Genomic DNA, 24,993 nt, shown 5'->3' with positions numbered 1-24,993 from the left:
TTGTTAGTATAATAACAAAAGAGGCATTGATAGAACATTTTAAATAGAATAGAAAGTCACGATGATAAAAAGGCTGCATGTTTCCCATAAATTCTTCTACACATAAAATTCAGCACCTGCTGGTTGTTCCTTAATCCTGATCCCCCCCACAAATCCTCATGTTCTCATCATGGCCTTATCACACCGACGACCTCAGACACGGTATCTTTAAGATCAATGTAGTGTGGGGGTGACTTTGAAGAGCTCATGTACCATCCTCAATGCTCCTCAGAAGTTCTCATGACTATACACTTGACTGCATTCAATCGTTCTTCTACCCTGATTGGCCAATTTATTGGGTCTTCCAAACCACACCTCATTGTTTTCAATCCCACTGGGGGTTCAGCTCTACGATAGATATTTGCATCATCTGCAAATGCAAGTACATGACATCGCAGCTGCTCTGCGGAGCCATTAGAGACTGCATGGAAAGCTTTGAAACTAGAGCTTGTCGTTGTGGCAAACACTTTGCAACTTAGTTTCCCCCTGAAAGGATTCACCCTTTTATGCGTCTTCAGTCTGGAACCTAATTTTTTTAAGTCTTCAGTGAAGTCCAAATTGACACTATCATTACTCTGCCTTGGCATAGTTCCCTAGTCTGCCAGTCAAAGCACTCAATCGGATGTGGCTGATAGGATTTTTCACTTTTTGACCGTACTCGCACCACACATGTGTAAACTGCAGCGAGATCGTCTGCAGGACATAGATGCTCAATGGAGTGCACACTGCTCAGGCTATGCAAAGGTGCAGTTAGAAATGCAGGTTGCTCCATTCACGTTCCCTCGAAATTACCCATTGGTGAATATATTAATCCCTATTGATGTGCTTATGTGCAACCATCATTTATTTAGAGATCACTTTCATGCAGTGTTTTTTGTTGTTGCACTGATCACACTATATTTGACATTCATGACTTGCCAAACATATCCTATCACGGCTTGACATCATGGAAGACAGCACTAGAAAGACACCCTTCATAGTCCATTAGCACTCACATGCTTGTCAGTCTAGGCGACAGTAGGGAGACAGGAATATCCAGGTGAAACCCACGCACAAGAGCTCTGCTCACTGGTTTAGGATGTTCATGCTCCTCCTTGCAATGGTTGCTGGTGGTTGGAGTGGACAGAAAAGCAGGTTCCAATACTGTTTGTTCAACAAAAGTACCCTTAAAACTAAAATCCATGGTCTGCTGAGTTTACAATGATCTCCGACAGAAAGATCTAAATCAGATATTAATGCAATAAAAGATATTAGGTACTGAGGCAGCCGATCAATAGTGCAGATCCCCGCCCCCCCAACTTTCCTTTCGATTTTAGGCCACCACTGTAGTGTCAGGCAATCATGAAAACACCATTGTCTCAGGCGATAGCTGAAGGGCAACACACTCGCCTTGAAAGCAAGATGATGCAGAGCCAGCCAGGTTCGATCCCCGAGTACACGCTTAAAAACCTCTGGGTATTAATTGCGTTGTAAATAACAAATTACTATAGGACTTTGGTCAGATGTTAAGATAAGAGCTTTAAACTGTATTGACAGTGCAGACAGTTGAGGGGCAGAAGTACAAACTGGTCATTGAACTTCCGTAAACCACTCTGGTCTCTAAAAGGTACAGCTATAGCAAATGTCTTTTCCGCAGTGCTTCTGATTCTTCGTTAGTCAAAGAGTAAAGTTGAACATATCATAGCTCCTTATGTTGAAATCTGATATTGGTTCTGCACTAAAACACAAACACATATATATTATGTGAAATTGTAAATCAGGACATTTTCATATTGTTTGAGCATTTTTAGTATAATTTCTCCTTTTATCAATGCGTGTTAATGAAAACCAATCCAAAATAAATGTATGACTGATTTATTTTTATGGTTTTGCTGTGTTCATCAATCCCACAGCTTTGGTCACCCTGATTGAGGACGGCGAATTTGTCGGTGAAAGCAGCTCACCGTCGCCCAATGAAGGAAGCTATTTTCCCAGCTTGGGCTCTGGCCAAACAAGACGTGGGGTCTGCAAAGGTGGTCCGGAGTCCTACAACAACTTGTACTATACCTGCCTGGAACTCTTCAAGTTCGCTATCGGAATGGGGGACTTGGAGTTCACTGAGAACTATCGATTCAAGCCCATCTTCATCTTTCTCTTGGTTGTGTACGTCATCATGACATACATCCTGCTGCTCAACATGCTCATTGCCCTCATGGGTGAGACCGTGAGCAAAATTGCGCAGGAAAGCAAGAGCATCTGGAAGCTGCAGGTACCGTATATCTTAATCGTGTTATCCATAGGTGTAGTCGATGTGGTTAAGATTTTAGATTTGAGGCAGCAAGCAACGCTTCCACCGCAAAGGAGTCTATTTTGTCAGCATCTCACAAAACAGCCCAAACAAAACCAGTCTTCTATACTCTAAATATATACATTTTTGTGTCAACATTTTTTATTTAAATTTCCAAACAGACAACAGACAAATTATTTCGGATAAATCCATTACTTGTACAAAAATATATGAAATATTGCAAAGGTGCAGACAAATATGAAAGGGTCCTACACTCAACACAAAGACATCCTTCCACAAAGTTAAATTATCAGAAAATCTAATGTTTCCTGGCAAATGTCAAGTATCAGATGTCTAAAGTAATTTAGTCTGCATGCACCAGACCCTAAAGGAAATCTGGTTATCTGGATCATGGCTCGATTTGCACGTTTACCAAGCTGCTTGAACAGACTTTAATACATTTGCTCACTAACCCACGTTGCAGCCACTGCGATCTAAAATATGTGTAAATTGGGCAAACAAAATATTCAGAATGCTCTCAGTTTACATACATTACAGCCATATCTCTCTATCAAGTTATGGTTACTTCAGAATCATATGCAAATTAACAAGGGGGGTCCTGGGAGTCCCTCTGCCAGACATTAGTCCTGGTTACGAGAGACTTACCCAGAGTCTTTAGCTCACTATCTTTCACAGAGAAGAAATGTCCCAAACATATCAGTCTTTGTCCTGCCCTGGGGCAGTCCAGCACCGAAATGCTAGGCAATTCTCCTCTGAACAAGAGTACCAACAGAAACCCCAGACACGTGTTTCGGTCTGGTTGGACCTCATCAGTAGGGTGGATCTGTGCCTCTCTAAGAATAGTGAGCAAGGGGTCCACGTCTGGATTGCCCTAGTAACTTAGGGTGAGACCCAAAGTTACTTGAATATGCAAATTAACAAGGGGGGTCCTGGGAGTCCCTCTGCCAGACATTAGTCCTGGTTACGAGAGACTTACCCAGAGTCTTTAGCTCACTATCTTTCACAGAGAAGAAATGTCCCAAACATATCAGTCTTTGTCCTGCCCTGGGGCAGTCCAGCACCGAAATGCTAGGCAATTCTCCTCTGAACAAGAGTACCAACAGAAACCCCAGACACGTGTTTCGGTCTGGTTGGACCTCATCAGTAGGGTGGATCTGTGCCTCTCTAAGAATAGTGGGCAAGGGGTCCACGTCTGGATTGCCCTAGAAACTTAGGGTGAGACCCAAAGTTACTTGAATATGCAAATTAACAAGGGGGGTCCTGGGAGTCCCTCTGCCAGACATTAGTCCTGGTTACGAGAGACTTACCCAGAGTCTTTAGCTCACTATCTTTCACAGAGAAGAAATGTCCCAAACATATCAGTCTTTGTCCTGCCCTGGGGCAGTCCAGCACCGAAATGCTAGGCAATTCTCCTCTGAACAAGAGTACCAACAGAAACCCCAGACACGTGTTTCGGTCTGGTTGGACCTCATCAGTAGGGTGGATCTGTGCCTCTCTAAGAATAGTGAGCAAGGGGTCCACGTCTGGATTGCCCTAGTAACTTAGGGTGAGACCCAAAGTTACTTGAATATGCAAATTAACAAGGGGGGTCCTGGGAGTCCCTCTGCCAGACATTAGTCCTGGTTACGAGAGACTTACCCAGAGTCTTTAGCTCACTATCTTTCACAGAGAAGAAATGTCCCAAACATATCAGTCTTTGTCCTGCCCTGGGGCAGTCCAGCACCGAAATGCTAGGCAATTCTCCTCTGAACAAGAGTACCAACAGAAACCCCAGACACGTGTTTCGGTCTGGTTGGACCTCATCAGTAGGGTGGATCTGTGCCTCTCTAAGAATAGTGAGCAAGGGGTCCACGTCTGGATTGCCCTAGTAACTTAGGGTGAGACCCAAAGTTACTTGAATATGCAAATTAACAAGGGGGGTCCTGGGAGTCCCTCTGCCAGACATTAGTCCTGGTTACGAGAGACTTACCCAGAGTCTTTAGCTCACTATCTTTCACAGAGAAGAAATGTCCCAAACATATCAGTCTTTGTCCTGCCCTGGGGCAGTCCAGCACCGAAATGCTAGACACGTGTTTCGGTCTGGTTGGACCTCATCAGTAGGGTGGATCTGTGCCTCTCTAAGAATAGTGAGCAAGGGGTCCACGTCTGGATTGCCCTAGTAACTTAGGGTGAGGCCCAAAGTTACTTGAATATGCAAATTAACAAGGGGGGTCCTGGGAGTCCCTCTGCCAGACATTAGTCCTGGTTACGAGAGACTTACCCAGAGTCTTTAGCTCACTATCTTTCACAGAGAAGAAATGTCCCAAACATATCAGTCTTTGTCCTGCCCTGGGGCAGTCCAGCACCGAAATGCTAGGCAATTCTCCTCTGAACAAGAGTACCAACAGAAACCCCAGACACGTGTTTCGGTCTGGTTGGACCTCATCAGTAGGGTGGATCTGTGCCTCTCTAAGAATAGTGAGCAAGGGGTCCACGTCTGGATTGCCCTAGTAACTTAGGGTGAGACCCAAAGTTACTTGAATATGCAAATTAACAAGGGGGGTCCTGGGAGTCCCTCTGCCAGACATTAGTCCTGGTTACGAGAGACTTACCCAGAGTCTTTAGCTCACTATCTTTCACAGAGAAGAAATGTCCCAAACATATCAGTCTTTGTCCTGCCCTGGGGCAGTCCAGCACCGAAATGCTAGGCAATTCTCCTCTGAACAAGAGTACCAATAGAAACCCCAGACACGTGTTTCGGTCTGGTTGGACCTCATCAGTAGGGTGGATCTGTGCCTCTCTAAGAATAGTGAGCAAGGGGTCCACGTCTGGATTGCCCTAGTAACTTAGGGTGAGACCCAAAGTTACTTGAATATGCAAATTAACAAGGGGGGTCCTGGGAGTCCCTCTGCCAGACATTAGTCCTGGTTACGAGAGACTTACCCAGAGTCTTTAGCTCACTATCTTTCACAGAGAAGAAATGTCCCAAACATATCAGTCTTTGTCCTGCCCTGGGGCAGTCCAGCACCGAAATGCTAGGCAATTCTCCTCTGAACAAGAGTACCAACAGAAACCCCAGACATGTGTTTCGGTCTGGTTGGACCTCATCAGTAGGGTGGATCTGTGCCTCTCTAAGAATAGTGAGCAAGGGGTCCACGTCTGGATTGCCCTAGTAACTTAGGGTGAGACCCAAAGTTACTTGAATATGCAAATTAACAAGGGGGGTCCTGGGAGTCCCTCTGCCAGACATTATTCCTGGTTACGAGAGACTTACCCAGAGTCTTTAGCTCACTATCTTTCACAGAGAAGAAATGTCCCAAACATATCAGTCTTTGTCCTGCCCTGGGGCAGTCCAGCACCGAAATGCTAGGCAATTCTCCTCTGAACAAGAGTACCAACAGAAACCCCAGACACGTGTTTCGGTCTGGTTGGACCTCATCAGTAGGGTGGATCTGTGCCTCTCTAAGAATAGTGAGCAAGGGGTCCACGTCTGGATTGCCCTAGTAACTTAGGGTGAGACCCAAAGTTACTTGAATATGCAAATTAACAAGGGGGGTCCTGGGAGTCCCTCTGCCAGACATTAGTCCTGGTTACGAGAGACTTACCCAGAGTCTTTAGCTCACTATCTTTCACAGAGAAGAAATGTCCCAAACATATCAGTCTTTGTCCTGCCCTGGGGCAGTCCAGCACCGAAATGCTAGGCAATTCTCCTCTGAACAAGAGTACCAACAGAAACCCCAGACACGTGTTTCGGTCTGGTTGGACCTCATCAGTAGGGTGGATCTGTGCCTCTCTAAGAATAGTGAGCAAGGGGTCCACGTCTGGATTGCCCTAGTAACTTAGGGTGAGACCCAAAGTTACTTGAATATGCAAATTAACAAGGGGGGTCCTGGGAGTCCCTCTGCCAGACATTAGTCCTGGTTACTGAGAGACTTACCCAGAGTCTTTAGCTCACTATCTTTCACAGAGAAGAAATGTCCCAAACATATCAGTCTTTGTCCTGCCCTGGGGCAGTCCAGCACCGAAATGCTAGGCAATTCTCCTCTGAACAAGAGTACCAACAGAAACCCCAGACACGTGTTTCGGTCTGGTTGGACCTCATCAGTAGGGTGGATCTGTGCCTCTCTAAGAATAGTGAGCAAGGGGTCCACGTCTGGATTGCCCTAGTAACTTAGGGTGAGACCCAAAGTTACTTGAATGGGGCAGGACAAAGACTGATATGTTTGGGATATTTCTTCTCTGTGAAAGATAGTGAGCTAAAGACTCTGGGTAAGTCTCTCGTAACCAGGACTAATGTCTGGCAGAGGGACTCCCAGGACCCCACTTGTTAATCTGCATATTTAAGTAACTTTGGGTCTCACCCTAAGTTACTAGGGGAATCCAGACGTGGACCCCTTGCTCACTATTCTTAGAGAGGCACAGATCCACCCTACTGATGAGGTCCAACCAGACCGAAACACGTGTCTGGGGTTTCTGTTGGTACTCTTGTTCAGAGGAGAATTGCCTAGCATTTCGGTGCTGGACTGCCCCAGGGCAGGACAAAGACTGATATGTTTGGGATATTTCTTCTCTGTGAAAGATAGTGAGCTAAAGACTCTGGGTAAGTCTCTCGTAACCAGGACTAATGTCTGGCAGAGGGACTCCCAGGACCCCACTTGTTAATCTGCATACTTCAGAATCATAACCAGTGAATTTGTTAAATGTTTGTTGGTTTGGCACTGCAACCACAACGTCCCTTTTTACTAAGGTGTTTTTCACTGGATTGCAAAGGAAAAGACCCGAGTGGCTCAAAGGCAATTGCCTGAAGTCGCCACCCACACGCTAGGGAAAAAAGACCAGAGAGGCTCAAAGGTAGGATGCCAACAGTCACCACACTCTTATTTGCAAAGAAGCTAGGTAAGATCTACTGGTCTCAGTCCTCCGACGCCACAATTGGGCAAAGGCGACAACCGGATTTGAAATGAACCCGAGCAAGGCAAAAAATTAGCAGCCCTGGTGTACAATAAGAAAGCAGCACTTGACTGAATATATAAATAGTAGGATAAAACAATACAATAATACTTCACTAATCCATGGTCAAAGTGGGGGTAGTGATCGTGTTGGGTACATCTCTTACAGCGAAATTTGTGCATCACAGAGTTTGTGCTCCCGATCAGCCGCCTTTTACTTCATGTAACAGTGATTACCTGCCCACGTAGAGAGGTGCTGAAACATTGAGCGTCCTTACACCATACCAAGCAAAACCGCGGGAAACACAGAAAACACACTGCGCACACTGCGCACTCCGCGTTAGCTAGGGATCTTAAGCTCCTGAATCATAGACAGGGAAAGCAGACTTCACCTCCAACAGTTCCGGCAAGACCAACATGGAAAACACACTGCGCACCAAACACTAACATAGAAAAGGAAATTCGTGCGAAAAAGTTCTACAAAAGGTCACCAGCTATAAAAAGGTGAAGTTGGCATAGGTTGGGAATGCCCAAACGTTAAAGTACAAACACGAAAGGTAACCAAAAGTACAGTTTACACAAAGGTCCATCGCACTACAAATGAAACCTTATCTTATCCTAACCCAGTACTTCACAAGACACCCTTTAACGATACTGTGGATGTCAGCTATCTAATGTTGTGAAGTAGTGTTCTAGCGCGAGTGAGGATGTAATTCGAAGTGTGGTGGGCTTGGTATTTAGGAAATACTTTCTTTAGACTGGGTGTTTGTACACTAACCTTGCCATTCCCGACCTTTGCAGACTGTACATTGCCAGTTCTCATGGAAGTCAGCACCGCGGGCGACATCGTGAGCAGTGCATTGCAGCGGCTGACCTGTGGTTGCTTTGTAATGGCGTTGGCGAGGTTATCCACTGCGCCCATAGCGTCCATTTAACACAGATGCTTTTCCACATTAGTTGATTTTTTTTTTAATGATATAAGGTATCATGTCTTCGCTACTCACAATGCATGGGCACTGCCAAGTCATCTGATGGGCCCATTGGGTCTGGCCTGTGGCCAGGTTCATTTGCCAGCGTCCTGGCGTAGGGAATTAGGCCCTTTCTTGGGCATTTGAATTGTACTGCAGCATGGCCTTCGCCACTACCCCAGGTGGCCCAGAGCCACCCACTTGCCACAAAAGGCAGGGCCTGCAGCCATGCCCATTGGCTACTTTGAACAGAGTCGGTGCTTTGGCCCTGCCCCGCGTAGCCTGTGCTACTTAATGTGGCTGCTAGGTGTAGCCTCCAGGAAGCCATGACCATTTTGACTTCGTCAGGGTCCTTTTCCCCTGCCTTCAAACCTACCCAAGTGTGCAGAATGGGTGCGATTTTGATTCATGCAGGGCTTTTTGCCCTGCCCCAGAGACCTGAGACCAACACTATGAGCCCACTTGCCCCTGTGCCAGGCTAGGACCATTAGGCCCTCCACAGGCTATCCGAGCCATCAATGGTCCACTGGGTATATCCTGTGCCCATGTCCAGTGGTCACTTTGTCTGTGGGAGGGATTTCAACCATGCCCTGAGCGACCCCAAGAGACCTGATGGGCCCAGAGAGCATGTCCTTCCGCCGTGCCCAGTGGCCACTTTAAAAGTGACATGGGAACACTGGGTATTGCAAGTAGCCATAAACAGTGGTGAATATTTTTGTTTTCACATTTATTTGAAGAGCATGTATGACAATTTTTATCAGAAATGACTTAAAAGAACACATTTAGAAATGGCGAAAGGCATTTCCCGGGAAGGGCGCCTGTACAATAACACAAAGAAGAGCATAAGTGAAAAACCAGTTAATGAGGGTGTGACCAAGTGGGACATTTTGTTTCTTCTTCTTGGGGTATTACAAAGGTAACATTAACCGAGGGGGGAAAGTGCTGCGAACTAAGAAGAGTACTGTACAGATATTCAAAATTACATGATTACGCGACACTGAAGGGAGTGGTGGAGTCAAGTAGGGAGGATGGGGGAGGGGCAGAAAGGATTCACTCTTTGGCCAGTAGGTGAGGTTTAAGTTGAGCTTAGAAGGGATCCACAGTCAGGCTGTTTTTTTATTGTGATTGGCAGGGGCTTCCAATGGAGCGTGGCAAGTAGGAACAAAGAGCAGAAGCAAGGGGCGGCACAGTTGGCATGGGACACTGGGGTTGAGTGCAGAGGAGGAGTTGCGGAAATGAGATGCCGAGTAGACAGAGATACAGTCATCCCGGGCTGAGGAATAAGACCATTGATAACTTTGCTGTCCGGTCATTTGGTCGACAGAAAATTGGTCGACAGACAAATGGTCGACGCAATCTGGTCGAAAGACAAATGGTAGAATTTTTTTTTATTTTTATATATATTTTTCAGGTTTTCGTTTAGGAAAAAAAGGGTTTTTAAGCAAAAAAAGGAGGTTAGAGGGGGAACCCCCCAAAAAAAAAAAATGTGAAAATAAAACAACAAAAAAATTCGACCATTTGTCCTGTCGACCTTTTTTTTTTCGACCAAATGACCGGTAACCGATAACTTCTTAGACTAGGAGAAGGAGCTTGAAAAGAGAGCGGTTGTGCATGCAGAGCCAACCAGCATGATGTTGGAAGGAGAAGTCAGGGAGGACCTAGGTAGGTTGTAGAGAGTATGGGTAGCAAAGTCGATGACTTTGCCTAGACTAGAGGGAGGAAGGGATACAGAGAAAGGCAAAAAGGAATAGACGCACGCAGTAGTCGAGTTTGCTGAGCGCGGGTGTGAAGAAAGAGTTCCATTTTGCCTGCAACAGTAGCATTCCTTTAGCAATATATTTTGATTTATTTTTTATGGTTAACTTAACTATAATGTCCCTTTCACTGAATTTCAATTTTTCCTAATGATATACACTATATTTGGGGGTAAAGTGGGTGCAGATAGCTTTATTACCTGGAGTCACCAGGCAATACTCAATGTTTTGAGCCCCGGCCCTCATGCACCCTTGCTTTGCATAGGTCATTTAAGTGAACCTTCTGGGCTCATAACATTGTATTGGCTGCGACGCCAGGCAATAAGGCCAGATTGGATAGATCACGAGCTACTATTAAATGGGGTAATAACACCTTATGGTATCACAATGCTTAGAAGCTGGGGGGATTCCCATGATGTGCTACCTAAGAACAGAAATTGTTATCAGAATTAATATTATTATTTTTACAATTATCATGTAGATATTCAGTAGATAAGCTGGGATTTTGGAACCGCCTTAAATTAATTTACATAGGTCTAGCTGAAAATATAATTAATGTGTAGAGGGGCGTTTTAACTAGCAGGTTAGGATCAGCAAGCACACTGTGTCAAGACGCAACTTGAAAGTTTGAATTCGTGATTGCCAAAAAACAACATTCTCTGAAACGTGTAACAAAAGCCTGCTCTCAGGTGATCAATTGAAGCTGGAAAGAGTGTTTCTGTCCCGCTTAGTGGCTAGCATAACAGCTCCTGCTAGCTATACCTCTCCTCCTTGGGTAGCCCTGATGGAACAGAACTGGAGCATCATATAATGTGTAGCAAAGCTGGATGCAGGGTTAGAAAAACGAACAAGTTGCCCAGGACCTGTGCTTTGCTAGGCCATGCTTAAGTATTTGCAACATTTATTTATTTATTTTTGCATTTGAAGCAGTGCACTGAACCCTCAGGTATCTAGGCGCAAGTTACATTAGGGAAAGGGGTATGGGTTGTACAGGTAAAGGTAAACAGGAAAAGAACGAGGCGTACGTTCAAGACGTTCAGCAATGATTCGGCGTCTTGGCTCTGAGGAGCTTAGGCGAAAAGCCAAGTTTTCAAGTTTCTCCTGAAGGTCCAATATGAGGGTTCCATTCTCAGGAACATGGGGAGATTGTTCCACAGCTTGGCGGCAACGACAGGGAAGCTTGCGCTGCCTGCAGTTTGACAATTGAAGATCGGCACTTTGAGCAAGTGGTCATGTGAGGATCTTAGTGGGCGAGAGGGGGTGTATTATTCCACGTGCTGAGAAAGGTCGTCCAGTGCCGTTTCGGAGAGGAACTTGTGAATAATGGAGAGGATCTTGAAGTTGATTCGCTCTCGGATAGGAAGCCAGTGGGTGTCTTTTCTCGCTTCTGAGACGTGGGCGTGTTTGGTAAGGCCAAGAGCAGCTCGGAGGGCATTGTTTTGGATGATTTGTAGCTTTTTCAGGGTGTGTTCTGAAGTGCCAGCAAAGAGGGTGTTGCAGTAGTTCAATGTGGTCCCATTGATGGCTCTGGCAATGGTGAGGTGATTGAGTACGGAGAGAAAGTGTGTACTGGCGTTGATCAGTTTGGCTGTGTGGGCAGCTGCGGTGGAGATGGCATGGTAGAGTTTCAACCATAAAATGTAGTAGGGGAAATATATGCTCATTTAGGGACACATTTATTCATTTCTTATGAATGAGGCTGATGCTTGTCTTACATTTGTTTATCCCCATTAAAATAAATAAAGATTGATGCAGGGCAAAACGGCCGCAGGGAGTGTTCAAAATGGCCGCTCAACAGTCTGATAAAGTACAGAAGTGGACCATTTCATCAGCCTGTGTGTTCTCGAAGTAAATTGCACTACTTATTGTAATCAGATGACATAAGATTCATAGCAGTGGTTTATAATGTTATCACAACCACAGATATATTAAACTAATACACTGCATTTGTGCCTCTTTGCCATAACTTTCAGAATTTTCAAATGCGCAATCTAAGTTTTAAACCCAGCTGCCACACTTGACCAAAATTGTGTAATTCAATGGAAATCATTTTAGCTCGCATGATTCTTTTTGTAGCCAAATTCATTGTACTTTGATACAGCTAAAAACTATCTTTAAGTACTACAAAAAACAGCATTATATGTTAAGACAATGATTAGTTTACATGGAAAGCCTCGCTCACATTAAGGCCATACATCATCTATCCCCACGTCTGGATCCAGCTTGCATCATTTGTTTTGTATTGATCGACTGATGAAATGATGCAGAGGTATTGTTTTTGTTTCCAGTAATACGACCAAGAGTCCATCGCGGAGAGGGATGGGGGAGTCCATTACTACCAGGATGCACTCAGGAATTCATCATGTATCGCCAGCATTGCGCTGATCCTTACATTTCCACACACGGGTTGGCGGTTGACATACACTGTCTGACAAAGCCTCCCCCTCTCGAATGATCCGCTCTTTGTGCTTCCTGAATAGTTAATAGCCTCGTGGAAACAAGCTGCGTAGTTGTCGGGTCACAAAATATATTGAGTAGAACGCGCGATACCTAAATTACACCTTATGCCCGGTGGGTCTCATAGTCACTACTCAGGAGAAGGTCGATAAACTCAACAGGAGTTGTCGCCCAATGTACACTCGCTCTGGTTGGTCCTCTTCCACCAGCTTCACCGACATGCCATCTTCCAAGGTTGGGATGGGGGAAAAATGTTGTCTGCTAGTGGTGATGTGGCAGGACATACACAGCACCACAGGCCTCTTCAACCTCAGGGCGCAGGCTTCGATTTAAGCAACAAAAAAGGGAATGTTGGGGACATTACCACTTACTAAACTCCTCTGATTGTCCAGCCATCACTAGAATATTTTATGTAATCGGTTATTTAAATGCTTCAGACCAGGCGTGAGTCACTGCATACAACTCTCAAAAGCATTTTATGACAGCCATCTGGCCACTCATTTTCCTGGACCCATCAGTGGTGCACTACACATTGGTGTGAGGCCACGCCCGATTTGCATACGGTCTTTCCCCTTTTTGTAATGGCTTGTCAGACAAAGAACAATGGTACGGAGGGTTGCCCAGAGCAATGCCAGAGGTTCAGATTTATTCAAAACCTTCCAGCATCACCTCTTTTATTTTGCTTTAGTCACCCCGAGTGTGACGGGTATGCCCAGATGTGGGTACTGTGCCTGCTGGGCCTGGAGACCCAAAGTACACCTCAGTGATGATGCCCAGTGAGACCGAAACATGTCTGGGCATGCTTGTGGTCTAGTGTAGAAGGAATGTGGCCAAGCAGTTTGGGCTGGACAGCCCCTTCTATGGTGGGACCAAGCCTGATTTGCATTTGGCATTTCCCCTTTCCGTAATGGCTTAGCAGGCGAAGAACAGTGGTCTGGAGGGTTGCCCAGAGAAATGACAGAGGTTCACATTTATTTAAAATCTTCCAGCTATCACCTCTCTTGTTTTGCTGTACTACACATTTAAGCATGTCATCTTCCCACACCGCCTCCACTATACAATTTGTGGCGAAGGCATGACGCACGAATGGCTCAAATGTTTTACAGGACAGTTCATCTCAGGTAAAACATGTTAATTCCTCTCAGTATCCCAAAGAACATCTCAAGGAGTCCTAGGAGGTCAGCGTTCTCACCATGGCTGGTCAACATGTACGTGAAACCCTTAACCACAATCGACAGAAAATCCTCAATGGGTTTATAGACTACACCTCAATGGATTCAGAATTGAGATACTGTTCATTGACTAAACACATCCCAACAGCCTACCATTTAATTGACCGCAATCCTTGGGAAGTAAACAAAGAAAGCAAGAAATGTGCACAACCCTTTCGAAGCAATGCTATCCTCCAATCTTGTGCTGAATGCCATAGCAACAAATGCCTGCATTGAGATCAAAGGGGAAGATGGTGGCCATGTAGGACAGCACCACAAGAGATCCTTTCGCTCCCTCATGAAAGAAAAGTGCACCTAAATATGTTCTGTAATCTTTATTAAAGCAGAGGCCCCAGAAATGGGTACAGTGCTTTTGCTCTCATTCTGTTCTGAAACCAAGTGACACAATATCCACCTGGTACTAGAAGACAGACTCTGACTTTACTAGAGGACGGACTCTATTATGGGAAGTAGGTATCCTGGAGTTTGACCAACATGACAGAGATACATTTGAGCTAGGAAATGGGAGTGTCCAGTGTGAGATCTGTACGGATGGAGAAGGAAGAAGGCCAAGTACATAGCTGAGTGTTGCAGAAGACATTCTCAGAGATAACGTTCTCCTGGCTCAGGCTAGAGGCAGCATATACCCTCCACTGAACAACCTAAACCAACAATCTGTTGGTTTAGGTTGTTCAGTGATAAGAATCGAGAGGAACAAATCCCTTTACTATGAAAATAGGAGGATTAGCATGCCAAGTTTGTAAGATGGAAGGTAACCCATGACAATGGACTCTCAGAACCATTCCTTGTGGCAGGCCTGCGCAAGAGATATTCAGTGACTGGTGCCAAAGAGATGATTGAAAGGGCATGTCCTCGAGATCTAACAATTGTGAACACACAAGTGGTGAGTGACACTTTAGTTTGCCATGACAACCCATCCATTCATCACCCCAGAGCATCAACCGACAACACTGGTTCAATCATTATGGCTTGGTTTAGTAGGATCTGCTGCTCGGCTACAAGGGTCTACAGAGAGCAAGGCTGCACTAGATCCTAGGCAGAAGAATCAGCTGAGGATGGCTTAAGGTTGTTGGGATTCCACGGGAGCAACGAAGCTCTGAAAAACAGAAAAGTAGAAAGTTACTTTCTTTCAACACATATGATAATGTATCTGTTGAGTTAGAGAGATACAACTGCACTGCCACCATTCTGCTACCTACACTTCTAACCTTGACCGTCACCCCCAACTGGAACACAGCCAACTGAGAAAGTGCACTAAAACCTATCACCATTTTGGGGGATATAACACACACAAGGGAGGGAGCAGAGTGTGATAAAGAAAGGTTGCATGATGGCAATCAGTTTTGGATCATTGATACCACTTTAATGTCTCCCGCTACCAAAACCTTAGCCAATATGAACCCATCTAAACAGGCTTCTAGCACAGTGTTCAGCAATACTGTAGTTACCAATGAAACCAGGAGCAGGACACAATCGGGTCATTTATGCTATCCTTCTGTTCCTTTTAAACACTTACATTTGGGACGCAGCAGTGATTGAAGATTAATTACTAGCTGGCTAACATGGGTGTGCTATGCTATGTAAGGTAATAATAGTGGTAGGGCTTCACTGAATACAGTAATTGCTGTACTCCCCACCCAAACCACACTTAACTTATCAGTCGCTACTGGTTTACGGCGGCAGGCTTCCCAGGTGAACGCGGGCAAACATGTACTGCATCTGCTTCTTCTGGAGCTGTCCTTTGTCTTGGGGCCTTTAGCTTGGAGGTGCCCGGGCATATGCTACCCTGAGTGGAGGACGGCATAGGGTTCTCGAGGCCAATAAGAAGGGTGATAAGTATGCTGGGAGGCAGACAGACCAGGATGCAGGCAATCACGGTTAGCAGAGGACATACAGAGTGCAAAATAACTTGAAATGTAAGTTTCTAATACCAATAAAGGCTTTAATTAGCTGGGACAGGCACATGCAGCGGGTAATACACTTACCCTTTGGACAAACAGCAACCAAGTTGTTGCACAGCTGACATCAGCTGCTTAGACCCTCCTAAGGTGTATGATGGACAAAGGGCCCAATCAGAAGAGTGGTGGGCATGCTGGGAGGCGGGCAGACGGGAAGACCAGGAAGCGGGTGCTCACGGTGAGCAGAGGACAAACAAATGTCTTTGATGGTTTGAAGCTACTTACATGTATCACTCTTTTTTATTAGCTTTCATTGGGGGTATAGTCATGATTTGGAAATATGGTCAACTGGAACAGTCATAGACCACTCTTTCAGTAATATGAGAAACCTTTATGGAGAAGATTTATATGGCCAATAGTTAATACTGATACAAATGTTTTTAAACACAAAGCTACTCAGTACATAAAATGTAACACCCACTGAGGTTGGCAGTAACTCGCACCACTGGGCAGTTGCTATTGTGTCAAATGGAATTACAAAAACAAATGCCACTTTGCGTGAGTGGGCAGTTACAGCTAAAAGCAGTCTGTATTACCAACTGGCGGCCAATTTCTGCATGGCAATCCAGTGAACCAGTGGATTGAGGGTGTTAGGGTGATGTATCCTCTCTAGAGCAGGAGCCTTAGTAACCCTCCTGTAGTGGGGTGAGGGGTTGTGGTGAAAGACCTTTAGGATTCCCCAAAAGGCTGACAGCAAAAATACCTAGAAAAGGCTTCCATAATCCTAAGACACATTTCCCCAGTAGTTATTTAATTCCCAAATTGAGCAGGGCAGAGACTGTGGGCAGGACCAAATATGCCTGCAATAAGACTACTGTGATAACCTCAGGCTGCTTGGATTTCCTGCTGGCAAGAGTCACAACCAACCATTTCATAAAGGATGGTTCAACTGTCCAGGAAGTGGGAGGGGCTACTGTTGGGTGATAAAGACCACCCAAAGGGCAAAGTACTGGTCATTACTTTAAAGTCTCAGTCTGTGGCATTTTGAATGCTTTTCATGACTGGCCAGGCCTATTGTTTTTCACGCCTTACTTTGTGTTTTCCACTGCAGCGTGCCATCACCATCCTGGATATAGAGAAGAGCTTCTTGAACTCACTCAGGAATGTTTTTCGGTCCGGAAAACCAGTCCTTGTCGGAATCACCCCTGATGGCAAGGAGGATTACAGATGGTGCTTCAGGTAAGTCAATATTCTCATGAAAAGGTCCATACACCCATATGCTCTTATAAAAAGAAACCTGCTGAATAATTCCACTGGGTATCTAAAATTACTTGCCTCGAATATCCACCGAAAAATGACTGGTGGGAAGTGATTTCAGTGCAGAGATGTACTGAATTTCCTCAGAGTCAATTTGCTGTTGCATTTTCACTTGAGATTCATTTTAGTTACACTGGGGACACCACTATGAGAGCTGTGCACAGTGCTGTGCACTAGCACCTTGGAGCGTCTCATATGCTCGATGGAATTAGCAATAATGATCTTAGACCCAAATAACCAGACAGACTCAAAGAATATGGCAAAGTACTACTTTATTATCAGCTCAATAAAGTAGGGACATATGGCATACAACAAATTGTAGTCCATGCACTCACAATAACAATCCGATTATACAAAGGCTTTATACCTCAATATGCATCAGCTATGACGTCATTCTACGTGGCAAACTGTAAAACCTATTGAAGGGCGAGATTGCTTAAGGGAACATATGTACATATATGTCTTATAAGTAATAGTAACGTTACTGGATGCCCCTTAGCTGGTAGTCACACCTTGAACCACCTCTAAATACGTATAATACAGATTATAACAGAATAACAGCAGCAGATTGGCCTGTTCAACATTGTATAGCATGTTGCTACATAGACCCCTATGATTGGTTGACATTCTATCCCAACCTTGGACTTTCGGCTCGTTAGCAGCAGTAAGCAAAACGAAATTCAGGTGCAGATGAAAACCCACTTGTCCAGTTAGTCCATCATCTCTTATCGGTCAGGCCCTAAACCAAGGCTTCTTCTTTGTAGTTGACCTTTCAGCCTGTTCCCTGCTCTGGAACTTTCAAGGGAGTGCAGGTACATCTTTATCTTCATCTGGAGCTTAATGTAGAGCCCTTGTTTTCGACTTCTGAATCACGTGTGAGGAGACCACGATTTTGCCCATTTCGACCTTTTATTTAGTGCTATTTAATTAAATTTGGCTGACTGTCATTACTCCTCTTGGCTTCTGGAGACTTGGTTGCTCTATCTCCCATAAGATTTCTGCGTTCTTGATTGTCCAATACTTGGTACTTGCAAATGTTTTATTCTTTGCTTAATCTAAGAGAAATATGTCTTACGTTACATGGCTTATCCTCTTGACTCTCTTTGTGCCTTGCAATTATTCCTTGATGTGGGATCCTTGATCCGAGGCCAATAGACTCCTCTTTATTCCTCACACAAAGCTGTTTTTCAAGCGTCTCTTGACTCTGCAGCCCTGGTCTGTCTCTGAGGTAGCTTGATTGGTTTCAACACAAGTCCGGCATCCATCTTTTTCTCATGGCCGCTTTAGTCACATACATTCTCTTCTGCAGCAAGTTTCTATATGTGTCATCTACCTTCTGTTTCTGTGCATGTACATTCACTTCATCTCTACTCACTTATTTCTTTGGTGCACATGATTACTTCGTATTTGATTACATGTTTCTCTTGTTACTTCAGTTGCATCTTCATTCTTTAATTATTTGCATATGTTTCAGTGTGTCGTTATGTCTTTCCTTCATGATGTCATTTTGCAGCTGTCAGATTTTATTTACAGCTCTCCAAAGCTTAGTGGTTCCTGCAAATCTCCCACTACCCTTTCAGTTTGTGGGTACATTTGATACGGTTGTCTGAGTGCCTATCATCTCTCATACACTCGATGCATCATTGGGACAATACCTGGTGTCACACATAGGGATCTTCTACTACTGTTCCAGTATGACGGAGGTGAGGGCGCAGAGTCTATCAGTGATGTACACGTCTGCTCCTCTACATTCCCCCCTCTAGTCGAGTGCTGGAACACCTCCTCTTCTTCAATGTTCTTCATCTTTTCTCCATATCTTGGTTTGTTCGGGATCCATACTTTTGTCACCTCACCCCCCTCAGGACACCTGCATTCTTTATATGTTCATCCACACGCCAGGTCATGTGACAACATTCTCCACTCAGTTCACAGAATACCCAACATCCAATATAGTTCTTATGATCCTTTGGGTAATAAAATCCCATTCCTGCATGTGCCAACAAACTCTTCTTTATGTTCTCACGGGTGGTGTCTTCAGTCTGTCGTGTATGGTCACCATTCACATTCATCATTATCTTCATCCCAATAGCTTTCTTTGCTGTCTTCTTGCTATGCCCTATAATGATCCTTATAAGACAGAATCCTAGCAATACCAACACTAGTATTGCTCCAAGTAGTTTGAAGTCATTCGCAAGCCAAGTTGGAATCCATGAAAACCGAGACAAAAACTAGTGTTCTTCCTCTGTCTCATCAACTTCATCCTACATCTTTGTATGCAGGCTGTCGGCATAGTTATTGCCTCTGTGTGGGTTCCATTTTCTCCATCATGGGAAGGTGTGAATGCACAGCAAGAAGGCACAATCTTGGCGCACACGCCTACTTCCATTGCTGTGATTAAGTCCATGACATACCTGTTCTGGAGGGTCATGAGCCCAATTACCCTCAGTTCTTCTTTGATCACATTAAATCCTTTTATTGTTGTATTGATCGTTAGTTGCAGCTCCCACCTAGTGATCTGTAACCACTTGGCGTTTACTGCAGTCTGTATTCCTGGAAGGAATATGGCTGTAAATATCACTGCTGTCTTGCTGAATAATTTATGCTCCGCTGGAATTTCGACAAAGGCTGCTGTTGATATTGCTGAAAAATTGTTATCTCTTTTCAACCGAAGGAGGTTGAGGGACCTCTTCTTTCTCTGGTGTACATCAATTTTTGAGAACATCAATATGGAGCTCACTTTGGGGGATCGCCAATGCTGGAACATGTATCATCACCATGGAACACGTTCCTCCCCAATTTTTAGGCAGCTGCATATAAGCTTTGGGTCCACATGCTCAATAGCGATCCATTAGCATGGCAGTTCCTTCATTCATTCCAGCTACTTCGAGCGTCTGCTTGCATCCATTATTTTCTCCAACTACAACCAGGCCTTTGTCCGTGAAGCATGTTGTTGCATTCTTTATTGGTATTATGGACACCGGTCCTGCTTCATTGTTAACCCATATTAGTACCTTGGAATACTTGCCCCATGACTTTAGGTATCCGTCATTTACAATTTGCACTATGTCTACTGGTTCTTTCATCAATAAATGTGCACTGCAGGATATCATTCCTTCTTCCCATCCTGTACTGGCGGGAGCTTGTCCATATACCAATAGTGGAGGTCTCTCCCAGCATCCTAGCAATCCTGGTGTTTCCTATATACCTGCACATCTCAATCTCTTCAGTTCAGCAACCCTTTTTTGTTCTCCATTAATGGATGAATATATGAGCATTCTGCTCAATCAACGTATGTCTTTTTCCATCTTCTGCATTTTTACATAAGCATCTTTATATGGAGATGATTTATTCAATCGCCATCGTAGGGTTGCCCATCTTCCTTCAAATTGTCCTCTTGTTGTGCTCACTGCTAGATGGCTAAGGCACTTTGCATTGTGTGCAGGTATTTATTTTGCAATGAATGTTCTGGCTGCGTTCATGGCTTAAGGGATGAGAGAACATACATACCAGCTTTCATCTAACGTTCTTTTCCCCACCTCTCTCATGTGCTGATACCGCGTGTTATTCTCTAAATGAGCTGAATTGTCAAGAAATGAATTTATATCTTCATTACCTTCCCCAACATCTCTTTTAGATCGGACAATTTGTTCAGAAATATCAGAAAAAATATCACTCATATCTTTGTCAGGGACAGAAAGGCATGTCTCAGTCTCAAGTATTTCACTTAAATTATAAAACAATATCTCACAAAATGTGAAAAGCATAAGTAAATACAGACAACACATGAGGCAAAATGTAGTTGTAAGAAGTATAGCCATAGTATTCAAATGCCACACGAACACTTGTGGAGTAGCCAGTCTCCTTGTTAGTGTGCATTTTATATTCCCATTTTTTATTTACTGTGTAATTTCTGTTCTTTTTTTGTAAATCACACGTTTATATCAAAAAATGCATAATGATTCTAACAATTATATGACTGTTTTTAGAATTACCAAGAAATGTCACAATGTCTATGTGTCGTCTTACTAGACCTGGATAAGACAGCAATATGTAGGTAAAAACAGCATACAAGAATGTGTGCAATGTTATTGTGATTGACACCATAGAAAATGCAGTGTGCTCTTTTTCTTTGAATCCAGTACATTAATGCATTGTCTCTTGTTCCTATATAAAATAGTTCTAGAACAGCTGCAAGTCCATTCATTACTTATTAGACTTAAGAAATGTCAATGTTGTTCCAGAGTGTTTTTTAATCCATGGATTCTTTATCCTTGCTCTTAGCCGATCTGGTTTGAATGCGTGGAACTTCTTTTCTTGCTTCACTATCAGCAGATGAAAGAGGGGTCAAGGTCTCCCCTTTATATAGCTTGATGTCAAGATTATATGATTGGGTACTCCCAATTTTTTGTTATCGAGGGGGCGGCACTATCGGTGGGAGACTAATATGTATAAAACAAGAAGTGATAGGTCGCCTACCCCTACCTCAAGACCCTGAATCACCAAAGGTTATGTCCAAGGTAGCCTTATATAATTTTCAGGTTACACACACCAACCCTCATACAAACGGTTATTATTCAATATTCAATTTATTATTCAAAAAATTAGTATAAAAAACATTAATATACAAAACAACGCCTAAGGAAATATAAAAACAAACTGTGCTAATCACTTACAATCTAGATGGTGACAAAGCACCAGACCTTTCAAAACGTCAGTGACCATAGTGAAAGGTAATGGGAAAAAACAGTATATCTTACTGTGGGTATGTGCATGTGTACTTTCAGGGAAGAGTCAACATATATTGTGGTCTCCCAACTTCTAATGAATACCTCAAGGGTGTTTAACCAGAGTGAATGATGTAATGTTATGTTCTTAATTGGTTAATCACTCTGTGTAAGGTAACTTATGTGGATACAGGGTAGCAGCGGGTGATTTAGTACACGCCAGCTATCCTATCATGGTTTATTCTAAGTGAGAGATAGGAATCAGCTAATACACGTTCCTAATAACACGTCGACATATGTTTCGGCCTTTGTGACACATGCGGGATTCTCTCTGGTACCGTTGGTCAAGATGTGGATAATGGCCGTCTTCAGGACAGACGCAGATTTGAAAATTTTCCGTATTAAATACTTTCCCAATGGTAGAATATCTGGATAAGAATATATAAAAGAAATGCATAAAAAGGTTGTATAAATTGTGACATATTATTGGCCGATATTTAAAAGAGGGTGTGAACTGCTGGTCATGAAACTGTAGTAACTTGGACTGACCTGAGAGTAACTCTATTTCTTTGGGTCGTATCTGGTAGAAAATATCGGCAGATTCAGATGGGTTCCTACAGGGTGGCCATCCATTCAATTTCAAATATTGTGTCTGTAAAACATACAGACAATAATTCGTTAGATACCTATTTTGGCTCTTCATTATTTATTCAATAATTTGTTAGCGCATAGGTGCCAGTGATTTTTAAAGGTTACCTTTCGTTTTTCTTTTTTCTTTCTTGATGGACTGATGAGCTACAACAACTTCACTAAGCTCGATTCGCAATGGTGATGGTGTTCTTGCACTTGTTATTACACTGAGGCTGTGAAGAATAACAGAGACATTTACAGCTTGCTCATATATGAAAGGTATTTTAAGTCATGTTATTTTAGAAAAACAATAAATAACGGTAGCTATATCAGTGCATCGTGCACATATATATTCTAAGCTAATGGCAACTGCTAGCCAAACGGCTGAAGTCCTTTACACTGTGCAGCTAGTATTAGTGGTCATTGCAATTCCCACTTATTATTACACTGAGGCTGTGAAAAATAACAGAGACATTTACAGCTTGCTCATATGTGTAAGATATTTTGAGTCATATTTAAAGAAACAGTAAATAACGATAACTATATCAGTGCATAATGCACATGTGTGTTCCAGGTAAATGGCAACTGCTGGCCTAACGGCTGAAATCATTCACGTTGTGCTGCTAGTCTTAGTGGTCATAACAGTTCCCATGTAACATGGGGACCGGCAGCTGAAACAAAGTAACATATTCCGAACGCGGGAAGACCCTTTGGCCTCTAGCACCCGTGTTGAAAAGCGCAGCGCGAGGTGGGTTGTTAAACCTACGGCGCCATAGATATATTGTCTGAGCTCACCTTCAGTCCAAGTCTGAATCCGTACGATCCGATTCGAGGTATCGTTGCTACGCCTAGTGACCGCACATATCGGCTAAGTACGTGTTTTCAAAAGAACGTAAACAGCACGTGAGGAGTATCACGTGCGTATACGTACCGTGAATTGGTGTCTCTCAATTTCTACAATTAGTTACTTTTCACAGCATCTAATGTTATGCATTAGAAGGAAAGTGGCACAAACGGCCTACGATCACTGTAAGATTTTCGTAGTAACAGGGCAATTACGGCCGACTCTCGTGTCGGTCCGGCAAAGTGCACCTGTATAATGCATGCTGGGGTTTGTAGTGTACATAGTCAGTGTAGTGATAGAGACAGATTAAAAGTGGGACATCATCACGTCGACCAGTTGTGTTCTATATTGCAGAAGAGTAAATGTAATTTACAGTTGGGCTAAACCACTTATGTTGTTCATATTTGATACACATCAAGTAGCAGAAACACATTTTACAGCCGTATGTTGTATATAATCCTATAAAGTTAGCATGTTGGTGATACGTATATACAATAAACCTGTGTCTTTTAGGCCCCATCTTTTAGAACGTAGGTACTATAGACAATATACAATGTTCTTACACTCACTTCAACCATCAAATTGTATGTACATGATAAATTATCACAGTTGTTCGACGTGAAACTTACTTATGAGCATAACTTCTTGTTTATCAAACAACTCTCGGCATGGTGATACTTTATACAAGATTTGGTCCAATCAGTGAGACATGTGTTCAATCGTTTACAGAAATTTGTTCCATTCAACCGCTATGTTTAAGCTAAAGCGGAAGGTGAGCTCAGACAATATATCTATGGCGCCGTAGGTTTAACAACCCACCTCGCGCTGCGCTTTTCAACACGGGTGCTAGAGGCCAAAGGGTCTTCCCGCGTTCGGAATATGTTACTTTGTTTCAGCTGCCGGTCCCCATGTTACATGGGAACTGTTATGACCACTAAGACTAGCAGCACAACGTGAATGATTTCAGCCGTTAGGCCAGCAGTTGCCATTTACCTGGAACACACATGTGCATTATGCACTGATATAGTTATCGTTATTTACTGTTTCTTTAAATATGACTCAAAATATCTTACACATATGAGCAAGCTGTAAATGTCTCTGTTATTTTTCACAGCCTCAGTGTAATAATAAGTGGGAATTGCAATGACCACTAATACTAGCTGCACAGTGTAAAGGACTTCAGCCGTTTGGCTAGCAGTTGCCATTAGCTTAGAATATATATGTGCACGATGCACTGATATAGCTACCGTTATTTATTGTTTTTCTAAAATAACATGACTTAAAATACCTTTCATATATGAGCAAGCTGTAAATGTCTCTGTTATTCTTCACAGCCTCAGTGTAATAACAAGTGCAAGAACACCATCACCATTGCGAATCGAGCTTAGTGAAGTTGTTGTAGCTCATCAGTCCATCAAGAAAGAAAAAAGAAAAACGAAAGGTAACCTTTAAAAATCACTGGCACCTATGCGCTAACAAATTATTGAATAAATAATGAAGAGCCAAAATAGGTATCTAACGAATTATTGTCTGTATGTTTTACAGACACAATATTTGAAATTGAATGGATGGCCACCCTGTAGGAACCCATCTGAATCTGCCGATATTTTCTACCAGATACGACCCAAAGAAATAGAGTTACTCTCAGGTCAGTCCAAGTTACTGCAGTTTCATGACCAGCAGTTCACACCCTCTTTTAAATATCGGCCAATAATATGTCACAATTTATACAACCTTTTTATGCATTTCTTTTATATATTCTTATCCAGATATTCTACCATTGGGAAAGTATTTAATACGGAAAATTTTCAAATCTGCGTCTGTCCTGAAGACGGCCATTATCCACATCTTGACCAACGGTACCAGAGAGAATCCCGCATGTGTCACAAAGGCCGAAACATATGTCGACGTGTTA

General features: G+C 43.4%; 1 protein-coding gene across 2 annotated transcripts in view; it reads left to right on the top strand.

The window, feature by feature from the left end:
- Positions 1-24,993, top strand: part of TRPV1 (transient receptor potential cation channel subfamily V member 1) — a 434,265-nt gene that overhangs the window by 374,064 nt on the left and 35,208 nt on the right. For both annotated transcript variants that reach the window (XM_069615193.1, XM_069615194.1), the window contains exons 13-14: positions 1,932-2,287; positions 16,675-16,802. In XM_069615193.1, the coding sequence (XP_069471294.1) occupies positions 1,932-2,287; positions 16,675-16,802 (484 nt within the window). The remainder of the gene's footprint in view (positions 1-1,931; positions 2,288-16,674; positions 16,803-24,993) is intronic.

The sequence above is a fragment of the Ambystoma mexicanum genome, chromosome 9, assembly GCF_040938575.1.
Source record: "Ambystoma mexicanum isolate Mex_15411 chromosome 9, UKY_AmexF1_1, whole genome shotgun sequence".
NCBI lineage: Eukaryota > Metazoa > Chordata > Amphibia > Caudata > Ambystomatidae > Ambystoma > Ambystoma mexicanum.
Note: the sequence above shows the minus strand (reverse complement) of the source record. Positions and strands in the feature narration are given on the sequence as shown.